At 51.3% G+C, this 12,284-nt stretch overlaps 1 protein-coding gene across 1 annotated transcript in view; it reads right to left on the reverse strand.

Annotated features, from left to right (window-relative positions):
* Window positions 1-5,846, reverse strand: part of atp6v1ab (ATPase H+ transporting V1 subunit Ab) — a gene marked incomplete at its 5' end in the record, with an annotated part of 21,662 nt that extends 15,816 nt beyond the window's left edge. The window contains 2 exons of the mRNA XM_084443155.1: window positions 5,381-5,509; window positions 5,765-5,846. Coding sequence (XP_084299281.1) covers window positions 5,381-5,509; window positions 5,765-5,846 — 211 coding nt within the window. The remainder of the gene's footprint in view (window positions 1-5,380; window positions 5,510-5,764) is intronic.
* Window positions 5,847-12,284: the final 6,438 nt, after the last annotated feature.

Here is a 12,284-nt window from a genome sequence, read left to right on the forward strand (position 1 = left end):
CTTGCTACTCTCCCTGCTTGCTACTCTCCCTGCTTGCTACTCTCCCCTGCTTGCTACTCTCCCTGCTTGCTACTCTCCCTGCTTGCTACTCTCCCTGCTTGCTACTCTCCCCTGCTTGCTACTCTCCCTGCTTGCTACTCTCCCTGCTTGCTACTCTCCCTGCTTGCTACTCTCCCTGCTTGCTACTCCCCCTGCTTGCTACTCTCCCTGCTTGCTACTCTCCCTGCTTGCTACTCTCCTGTGCTTGCTACTCCCCCTGCTTGCTACTCTCCCTGCTTGCTACTCTCCCTGCTTGCTACTCTCCCTGCTTGCTACTCTCCCTGCTTACTACTCTCCCTGCTTGCTACTCTCCCTGCTTGCTACTCCCCCCTGCTTGCTACTCTCCCTGCTTGCTACTCTCCCTGCTTGCTACTCTCCCTGCTTGCTACTCTCCCCTGCTTGCTACTCTCCCTGCTTGCTACTCTCCCTGCTTGCTACTCTCCCCTGCTTACTACTCTCCCTGCTTGCTACTCTCCCTGCTTGCTACTCTCCCTGCTTGCTACTCTCCCTGCTTGCTACTCTCCCTGCTTGCTACTCTCCCTGCTTGCTACTCTCCCTGCTTGCTACTCTCCCTGCTTACTACTCTCCCTGCTTGCTACTCTCCCTGCTTGCTACTCTCCCTGCTTGCTACTCTCCCTGCTTGCTACTCTCCCTGCTTGCTACTCTCCCTGCTTGCTACTCTCCCTGCTTGCTACTCTCCCCTGCTTGCTACTCTCCCTGCTTGCTACTCTCCCTGCTTGCTACTCTCCCTGCTTGCTACTCTCCTGTGCTTGCTACTCTCCCTGCTTGCTACTCTCCCTGCTTGCTACTCTCCTGTGCTTGCTACTCTCCCCTGCTTGCTACTCTCCCTGCTTGCTACTCTCCCTGCTTGCTACTCTCCCTGCTTGCTACTCTCCTGTGCTTGCTACTCTCCCTGCTTGCTACTCTCCCTGCTTGCTACTCCCCCCTGCTTGCTACTCTCCCTGCTTGCTACTCTCCCTGCTTGCTACTCTCCTGTGCTTGCTACTCTCCCTGCTTGCTACTCTCCCTGCTTGCTACTCTCCTGTGCTTGCTACTCTCCCTGCTTGCTACTCTCCCTGCTTGCTACTCCCCCATGCTTGCTACTCTCCCCTGCTTGCTACTCTCCTGTGCTTGCTACTCTCCCTGCTTGCTACTCTCCCTGCTTGCTACTCTCCCTGCTTGCTACTCTCCCTGCTTGCTACTCTCCTGTGCTTGCTACTCCCCTGTGCTTGCTACTCTCCCCTGCTTGCTACTCTCCTGTGCTTGCTACTCTCCTGTGCTTGCTACTCTCCCTGCTTGCTACTCTCCTGTGCTTGCTACTCTCCTGTGCTTGCTACTCTCCTGTGCTTGCTACTCTCCCTGCTTGCTACTCTCCTGTGCTTGCTACTCTCCCCTGCTTGCTACTCTCCTGTGCTTGCTACTCTCCCTGCTTGCTACTCTCCCTGCTTGCTACTCTCCCTGCTTGCTACTCTCCCTGCTTGCTACTCTCCCTGCTTGCTACTCTCCCCTGCTTGCTACTCTCCTGTGCTTGCTACTCTCCCTGCTTGCTACTCTCCTGTGCTTGCTACTCTCCCCTGCTTGCTACTCTCCTGTGCTTGCTACTCTCCTGTGCTTGCTACTCTCCTGTGCTTGCTACTCTCCCCTGCTTGCTACTCTCCTGTGCTTGCTACTCTCCCTGCTTGCTACTCTCCCTGCTTGCTACTCTCCCCTGCTTGCTACTCTCCTGTGCTTGCTACTCTCCCTGCTTGCTACTCTCCCTGCTTGCTACTCTCCCTGCTTGCTACTCCCCCCTGCTTGCTACTCTCCCCTGCTTGCTACTCTCCCCTGCTTGCTACTCTCCCTGCTTGCTACTCTCCCCTGCTTGCTACTCTCCCTGCTTGCTACTCTCCCTGCTTGCTACTCTCCCTGCTTGCTACTCTCCCCTGCTTGCTACTCTCCCTGCTTGCTACTCTCCCTGCTTGCTACTCCCCCCTGCTTGCTACTCTCCCTGCTTGCTACTCTCCCTGCTTGCTACTCTCCCTGCTTGCTACTCTCCCTGCTTGCTACTCTCCCTGCTTGCTACTCTCCTGTGCTTGCTACTCTCCCTGCTTGCTACTCTCCTGTGCTTGCTACTCTCCCCTGCTTGCTACTCTCCTGTGCTTGCTACTCTCCTGTGCTTGCTACTCTCCTGTGCTTGCTACTCTCCCCTGCTTGCTACTCTCCTGTGCTTGCTACTCTCCTGTGCTTGCTACTCTCCTGTGCTTGCTACTCTCCCCTGCTTGCTACTCCCCCATGCTTGCTACTCTCCCCTGCTTGCTACTCTCCCTGCTTGCTACTCTCCCCTGCTTGCTACTCTCCTGTGCTTGCTACTCTCCTGTGCTTGCTACTCTCCCTGCTTGCTACTCTCCTGTGCTTGCTACTCTCCTGTGCTTGCTACTCTCCTGTGCTTGCTACTCTCCCTGCTTGCTACTCTCCTGTGCTTGCTACTCTCCCCTGCTTGCTACTCTCCTGTGCTTGCTACTCTCCCTGCTTGCTACTCTCCCTGCTTGCTACTCTCCCTGCTTGCTACTCTCCCTGCTTGCTACTCTCCCTGCTTGCTACTCTCCCCTGCTTGCTACTCTCCTGTGCTTGCTACTCTCCCTGCTTGCTACTCTCCTGTGCTTGCTACTCTCCTGTGCTTGCTACTCTCCCCTGCTTGCTACTCTCCTGTGCTTGCTACTCTCCCTGCTTGCTACTCTCCCCTGCTTGCTACTCTCCTGTGCTTGCTACTCTCCTGTGCTTGCTACTCTCCCCTGCTTGCTACTCTCCTGTGCTTGCTACTCTCCTGTGCTTGCTACTCTCCTGTGCTTGCTACTCTCCCCTGCTTGCTACTCTCCCTGCTTGCTACTCTCCCTGCTTGCTACTCTCCCCTGCTTGCTACTCTCCTGTGCTTGCTACTCTCCCTGCTTGCTACTCTCCTGTGCTTGCTACTCTCCCTGCTTGCTACTCTCCCTGCTTGCTACTCTCCCTGCTTGCTACTCCCCCCTGCTTGCTACTCTCCCCTGCTTGCTACTCTCCCCTGCTTGCTACTCTCCCTGCTTGCTACTCTCCCCTGCTTGCTACTCTCCCTGCTTGCTACTCTCCCTGCTTGCTACTCTCCCTGCTTGCTACTCTCCCCTGCTTGCTACTCTCCCTGCTTGCTACTCTCCCTGCTTGCTACTCTCCCTGCTTGCTACTCTCCCCTGCTTGCTACTCTCCTGTGCTTGCTACTCTCCCCTGCTTGCTACTCTCCTGTGCTTGCTACTCTCCCTGCTTGCTACTCTCCCTGCTTGCTACTCTCCCTGCTTGCTACTCTCCCTGCTTGCTACTCTCCCTGCTTGCTACTCTCCCTGCTTGCTACTCTCCCTGCTTGCTACTCTCCCTGCTTGCTACTCTCCTGTGCTTGCTACTCTCCCTGCTTGCTACTCTCCCTGCTTGCTACTCTCCCTGCTTGCTACTCTCCTGTGCTTGCTACTCTCCTGTGCTTGCTACTCTCCCTGCTTGCTACTCTCCTGTGCTTGCTACTCTCCCCTGCTTGCTACTCTCCTGTGCTTGCTACTCTCCTGTGCTTGCTACTCTCCTGTGCTTGCTACTCTCCCCTGCTTGCTACTCTCCTGTGCTTGCTACTCTCCTGTGCTTGCTACTCTCCTGTGCTTGCTACTCTCCCCTGCTTGCTACTCCCCCATGCTTGCTACTCTCCCTGCTTGCTACTCTCCTGTGCTTGCTACTCTCCCTGCTTGCTACTCTCCCTGCTTGCTACTCTCCCTGCTTGCTACTCTCCCTGCTTGCTACTCTCCCCTGCTTGCTACTCTCCTGTGCTTGCTACTCTCCCCTGCTTGCTACTCTCCCCTGCTTGCTACTCTCCCTGCTTGCTACTCTCCCTGCTTGCTACTCTCCCTGCTTGCTACTCTCCCTGCTTGCTACTCTCCCTACTTGCTACTCTCCCCTGCTTGCTACTCTCCCTGCTTGCTACTCTCCCTGCTTGCTACTCCCCCATGCTTGCTACTCTCCCCTGCTTGCTACTCTCCCCTGCTTGCTACTCTCCCCTGCTTGCTACTCTCCCTGCTTGCTACTCTCCCTGCTTGCTAACAGCCCGACAGACATGTGAATGAACTGTGCCTGAGATGATACAGGCATTAGCTTTGGTACATTGTTACTGGCCATAGATTGGCCTTAAATCGCACCGATGACATCCTTTTAGTGCCACTGGACAGAGAACTGGTCACTGCCGACTCTGGAGATCCTGTGTGTGTGTCTAACATGTTTCTGCATGCCCAGGGCGGGATTAGAACCTGCATGCCCAGGGCGGGATTAGAACCTGCATGCCCAGGGCGGGATTAGAACCTGCATGCCCAGGGCGGGATTAGAACCTGCATGCCCAGGGCGGGATTAGAACCTGCATGCCCAGGGCGGGATTAGAACCTGCATGCCCAGGGCGGGATTAGAACCTGCATGCCCAGGGCGGGATTAGAACCTGCATGCCCAGGGCGGGATTAGAACCTGCATGCCCAGGGCGGGATTAGAACCTGCATGCCCAGGGCGGGATTAGAACCTGCATGCCCAGAGCGGGATTAGAACCTGCATGCCCAGAGCGGGATTAGAACCTGCATGCCCAGAGCGGGATTAGAACCCGGGTCTCCCGCTTGAGAGGCTGACAGTTGCGCCAATAGGAACACTCCTTTGAGGACTGAGTTTCACCAGCTACTTTCAAGTTTGACCCGCTGACATGTGCATGCCTCTCGTGTGTGAAGTCTACACACAGGACTGTCCTCCCCTGGTCTACACACAGGACTGTCCTCCCCTGGTCTACACACAGGACTGTCCTCCCCTGGTCTACACACAGGACTGTCCTCCCCTGGTCTACACACAGGACTGTCCTCCCCTGGTCTACACACAGGACTGTCCTCCCCTGGTCTACACACAGGACTGTCCTCCCCTGGTCTACACACAGGACTGTCCTCCCCTGGTCTACACACAGGACTGTCCTCCCCTGGTCTACACACAGGACTGTCCTCCCCTGGTCTACACACAGGACTGTCCTCCCCTGGTCTACACACAGGACTGTCCTCCCCTGGTCTACACACAGGACTGTCCTCCCCTGGTCTACACACAGGACTGTCCTCCCCTGGTCTACACACAGGACTGTCCTCCCCTGGTCTACACACAGGACTGTCCTCCCCTGGTCTACACACAGGACTGTCCTCCCCTGGTCTACACACAGGACTGTCCTCCCCTGGTCTACACACAGGACTGTCCTCCCCTGGTCTACACACAGGACTGCAGGAACAGTAGCCAGTACACACAGATGAGGCTGCCGGCCAGTCTGAGTCATTCTGAAGGATACAGGTCTCCTCGTAGACCTGGATGGTGGCCATGTCTCCCTCCAGACGGATGATCTCTCCCACCAGCTCACTGTGACCCACCCTCACCAGCTCATACATGGCCGCGCCCGCCATCGCTGTGGCCGTCACCACTAGAGGTCATTGAGAGGTCAAACAACAGTCACACTGAGACAGAGGTCCAGGGTCCTGGTTACAACAGTATTTCTTTATTCTTTCTTTCTTTTTTTCAGAGAATAAAACATGAAGCTGAAAAAACTGTCTCAGGAATACAACTGTATGTCATATCCTGTTTCCCTATTACCGCTGTATGTCATATTCAAGTGAAATGTTTAGGATACTGAGAGTCCAAGGTGACAAGGTATGAGAGGGGAGGGAAAGTGTCTGACCTGGGCCGGAGACTCCATGGACGTATCCAAACTCGCTCTCCCTCTCCTCATCCCTGATTCTGGGCAGCTTGGACAGGTCCATCCTGATGGGCTACACACGACTGAGGAGAACAGAGTTAAGAGAGAGGGGCAGTGTGAGACAGAGCAGGGAGGGAGGACAGGGAGGGAGGACAGGCTACACACGACTGAGGAGAACACACGACTGAGGAGAACACACGACTGAGGAGAACACACGACTGAGGAGAACACACGACTGAGGAGAACACACGACTGAGGAGAACACACGACTGGGGAGAACACACGACTGAGGAGAACACACGACTGAGGAGAACACACGACTGAGGAGAACACACGACTGAGGAGAACACACGACTGAGGAGAACACACGACTGAGGAGAACACACGACTGAGGAGAACACACGACTGAGAACACACGACTGAGGAGAACACACGACTGAGGAGAACACACGACTGAGGAGAACACACGACTGAGGAGAACACACGACTGAGGAGAACACACGACTGAGGAGAACACACGACTGAGGAGAACACACGACTGAGGAGAACACACGACTGGGGAGAACACACGACTGAGGAGAACACACGACTGAGGAGAACACACGACTGAGGAGAACACACGACTGAGGAGAACACACGACTGAGGAGAACACACGACTGAGGAGAACACACGACTGAGGAGAACACACGACTGAGGAGAACACACGACTGAGGAGAACACACGACTGAGGAGAACACACGACTGAGGAGAACACACGACTGAGGAGAACACACGACTGAGGAGAACACACGACTGGGGAGAACACACGACTGGGGAGAACACACGACTGAGGAGAACACACGACTGAGGAGAACACACGACTGAGGAGAACAGAGTTAAGAGAGAGGGGCAGTGTGAGACAGAGCAGGGAGGGAGGACTTCAGTCTAACCAAAGATTTTCACAATGGCAAATCAAAATACAGCACAGGTGATGACTGATCTATTGGTTAGGCTGCATTGTGTCCACTCCTCACATACTGTATCAGTGACCATGTTGTCCTTGTCGATACAACTAGTTTTAAAATACACAGAATGCTGCTGATCAATGTTTTTATGGCTCTTTGTATCTGTGACATGCAGGGACTGTACTGACCCAGCCATCAACCTGACCCGTCATTCTGCTGCCACAGCTGGTTGTTATTGCTCCCCAACCTACTTACAGTAGATACAGTATGTAGGCCAGGCCCCCGATCCCACCTCCCACAACACTTACCCCGATATAATCCTCTCCCTATCCCATCCTACCTCACTCAACACTTACCCCGATATAATCCTCTCCCTATCCCCTCCTACCTCACTCAACACTTACCCCGATATAATCCTATCCCTATCCCCTCCTACCTCACTCAACACTTACCCCGATATAATCCTCTCCCTATCCCCTCCTACCTCACTCAACACTTACCCCGATATAATCCTCTCCCTATCCCCTCCTACCTCACTCAACACTTACCCCGATATAATCCTCTCCCTATCCCCTCCTACCTCACACAACACTTACCCCGATATAATCCTATCCCTATCCCCTCCTACCTCACTCAACACTTACCCCGATATAATCCTCTCCCTATCCCCTCCTACCTCACTCAACACTTACCCCGATATAATCCTCTCCCTATCCCCTCCTACCTCACTCAACACTTACCCCGATATAATCCTATCCCATCCTACCTCACTCAACACTTACCCCGATATAATCCTCTCCCTATCCCATCCTACCTCACTCAACACTTACCCCGATATAATCCTATCCCTATCCCATCCTACCTCACTCAACACTTACCCCGATATAATCCTATCCCTATCCCATCCTACCTCACTCAACACTTACCCCGATATAATCCTCTCCCTATCCCCTCCTACCTCACTCAACACTTACCCCGATATAATCCTATCCCTATCCCCTCCTACCTCACTCAACACTTACCCCGATATAATCCTATCCCTATCCCATCCTACCTCACTCAACCCAGCAGTGATGTGTCCCGGTGCCTCTCTGGGTGTCAGCCTGAGAGGCTGCTCTGTATCTCTCCACTTTTCTTGGTTTTTGACTGTGTTGCTTTTTTCTACTTTTCCATCGTTTCACCGTGGAGTGCAAGAACATGAACCTGCCATTATCTCTTATTTGATCGCTAGTTCATATCTATCCAACATCCAGCACTCGCCATCAGTATCACAGCATTAAACTATGACACTCATATTCCACCCTTCTTCACTCAGTCCCTTAACCCCACACACACACGCACGCACGCACGCGCACACACACACACACACACACACACACACACACTTCTTAACCCCTTAACCCCCCTTCTCTGCCTTCAGGCTGGGTAGACAGGAAGCGCGATGCAGCAGCAGGCTGACATACAGCACACACACACATACAGCACACACACGCACATACAGCACACACACACATACAGCACACACACGCACATACAGCACACACACACATACAGCACACACACGCACATACAGCACACACACGCACATACAGCACACACACACATACAGCACACACATGCACATACAGTACACACACACACATACAGCAAACACACACACATACAGCACACACACACATACAGCACACACACGCACATACAGCACACACACACATACAGCACACACATGCACATACAGTACACACACACACATACAGCACACACACACACATACAGCACACACACACATACAGCACACACACGCACATACAGTACACACACGTGCACATACAACACACAGTCACAACGATGACTAAGCCAAACCAAGGATCCAAAACCCCGTCTGCTAGCGCGCGGGTGCACAGCTGACCAATCTGTGACTAAACCCCTCCTCACGGGTGCACAGCTGACCAATCTGTGACTAAACCCCTCCTCACGGGTGCACAGCTGACCAGTCTGTGACTAAACCCCTCCTCACGGGTGCTCAGCTGACCAGTCTGTGACTAAACCCCTCCTCACGGTGCTCAGCTGACCAGTCTGTGACTAAACCCCTCCTCACGGTGCTCAGCTGACCAGTCTGTGACTAAACCCCTCCTCACGGGCGCTCAGCTGACCAGTCTGTGACTAAACCCCTCCTCACAGCTGACCAGTCTGTGACTAAACCCCTCCTCACGGGTGCTCAGCTGACCAGTCTGTGACTAAACCCCTCCTCACGGTGCTCAGCTGACCAGTCTGTGACTAAACCCCTCCTCACGGGCGCTCAGCTGACCAGTCTGTGACTAAACCCCTCCTCACAGCTGACCAGTCTGTGACTAAACCCCTCCTCACGGGTGCTCAGCTGACCAGTCTGTGACTAAACCCCTCCTCACGGTGCTCAGCTGACCAGTCTGTGACTAAACCCCTCCTCACGGTGCTCAGCTGACCAATCTGTGACTAAACCCCTCCTCACGGGTGCTCAGCTGACCAATCTGTGACTAAACCCCTCCTCACGGGTGCTCAGCTGACCAATCTGTGACTAAACCCCTCCTCACGGGTGCACAGCTGACCAATCTGTGACTAAACCCCTCCTCACGGTGCTCAGCTGACCAGTCTGTGACTAAACCCCTCCTCACGGGTGCTCAGCTGACCAATCTGTGACTAAACCCCTCCTCACGGTGCTCAGCTGACCAATCTGTGACTAAACCCCTCCTCACGGTGCTCAGCCGTTAAAGACACAGCTACAGGGCTACAGCCTCATGATGATTCACAGCCCTCATCACTCATTTCCCCTCACACACACACACACACACACACACACACACACACACACACACGCACACACACTCCTCTATTCTAGGGTTTGTCCTTTTGTCCTTCCCAGTAACATAAGGACATCCTTTCCGTGGTAGACCGGTCATCCCATGCAGAAATAAAAGACAGCTCGCCCCAAACTGCCCTGACAGCAACAGCTGGTGGAGGCCTGAAGATGTCTGTATTGTATTCTATAATCATGTATTCTATAATCATGGTTTTCATGGTTTTCATATCAGTTAATCTATCCTTAAACATGGATGTTAGGCTATTTGGTAAAATGTCGGCCTATTTGGAAATAACAGGTGAACCAGGTGGACCAGTAACTGAAAGGTTACAGGTGGACCAGGTTACAGGTGGACCAGTAACTGAAAGGTTACAGGTGGACCAGGTTACAGGTGGACCAGTAACTGAAAGGTTATGTGACTATCTAACCAGTAACTGAAAGGTTGCAGGTGGACCAGTAACTGAAAGGTTGCTGGTTCAAATACCCAAGCCGACTAGGTGAGAAATTGTTGTGCAAGGAAAGGCAGGGAACCCTAACTGCTCCTCTGGATAAAAGTGTCTGCTAAATATCTAAAATGCATCACGGTTACCTAGGCCAGGGTTTTAGCATAATAACATACATGTATGATTCTAATAGCCTACTTACAATTCACATCCATTTATCAATGGGTTTAGAATGCAGTGGGAATTTTGCACAACCCCATCACATGACCCCATCACATGACCCCATCACATGACCCAAGCACATGACTGTTATGGGGCTGTTTAAGGAAATGGAAAAGTTGAAGTCATACTGGGAACTCTCTGTGGCTATCAAGCACGACAAAGACAAACACACCGTGTTTTAAAGACAAACGCACCGTGTTTTAAAGACAAACACACCGTGTTTTAAAGACAAACACACATATGTACTATAATCATGTTGAGAGTCCTGTTCCTCCATCCTAACATTGACACAGGAGACGCTGCCTTAATTGTTGCCACAGAGCAGACAAACAGGCTAGATACAAGTCCTGTCCCTATATTTTTACCCTGTCATTATGCAGACATCAGCATAGACTTAGAGAGGAGACTTTGAGACGAGACCTCTGGTTAATTGAAAGTGGCCCCTAGAAATGTAACATGGAAGTGATGAGGCCGGGTTCTGGCAGGTGCACAGCAGCGTTTAGGTGTAAATTGCATTGAGTTAAGACTGCAGCTCCATCGTCAGGTCACCTTAATCAAACTCACGTCATTATCACGAAATAGACAGAGAAAATTGGTGATGATATCAATATTTGGTGAAAACCATACTGGATGAGTGTGATGTCTAGTTGATCACATGACCGTCAGCCTCGGAACATACAGCCTACTCACGCGATAACGGTACTCTACTCACGCGATAACGGTACTCATGCTTCTCCAGGCTATCGAGCAGGAATAGTCTACTTCACAAAATACATACAATAATATACTCAAGTTGGAATATCAATTGAAAGCTAACCCCCATCGCCATAAAGGTATATTTCACACAGCGAAAATGTTAATACATTTGAGATTAACCAATGGTGATCAACACTGCTGCAGCGAAATGTTTTTCAAAACTAGGCTAACGAACATTTAAATAATGTCAGCAGAACAATTAGACGATAATACGCAATTATCTTACGCTGGAGCTTGGATAGAATAAACGCAACATGTTAACATGAGCACTAGGTCGTCTGTCAGTAGGCTAGCCGTCCATTTTGGTGCATTTCGATTAATGAATAAGCTACCATGAAAAAAGACACCCAAGAACGTTGTGTTCTATGTAATGACAGTCTAGCTGTAGAGAAAGACACTGCCTTATAACAGAGAAGACACTACCTTATAACAGAAACACACTACCTTATAACAGAGAAGACACTACCTTATAACAGAGAAGACACTACCTTATAACAGAGAAGACACTACCTTATAACAGAGAAGACACTACCTTATAACAGAAAGACACTGCCTTATAACAGAGAAGACACTACCTTATAACTGAGAAGACACTACCTTATAACAGAAAGACACTACCTTATAACAGAGAAGACACTACCTTATAACAGAGAAGACACTACCTTATAACAGAAAGACACTACCTTATAACAGAGAAGACACTACCTTATAACAGAGAAGACACTACCTTATAACAGAGAAGACACTACCTTATAACAGAAAGACACTGCCTTATAACAGAGAAGACACTACCTTATAACAGAGAAGACACTACCTTATAACAGAGAAGACACTACCTTATAACAGAAAGACACTGCCTTATAACAGAGAAGACACTACCTTATAACAGAGAAGACACTACCTTATAACAGAGAAGACACTACCTTATAACAGTGAACCCGCCGTCCAGTAGTGATCTTCTGTTCTGCCTCTGAGAGAGAGAGAGGTGATGCGATGGGAGAGAAGCGATCAGCTGACTTCATTCATCGAGATGTTTCTTCACCACACTGCGCGTGCGCGCGGCCTCATTTTGGCTCAAATCACCGTGTGGTCCAAGATGTTCATTGTAAAGTCGTGTACTAACTTTCTCTCGACATATAAAAATGACAACATTTTTATATGCAAACGCAAGCAGTTAAAAAATGTAATGTAGTTAAATCATTAAATACGTTTTGCCTTGCTTATTCTCAGTGCCGCTGGCCCAGGCCCACAGGTTTGTCTGTCACATGTTTAAGGAAAAGTAGAACATTAGTTTCACATG

This window comes from Borostomias antarcticus, assembly GCF_949987555.1.
Source record: "Borostomias antarcticus genome assembly, chromosome: 9".
In the NCBI taxonomy this organism is placed as follows: domain Eukaryota; kingdom Metazoa; phylum Chordata; class Actinopteri; order Stomiiformes; family Stomiidae; genus Borostomias; species Borostomias antarcticus.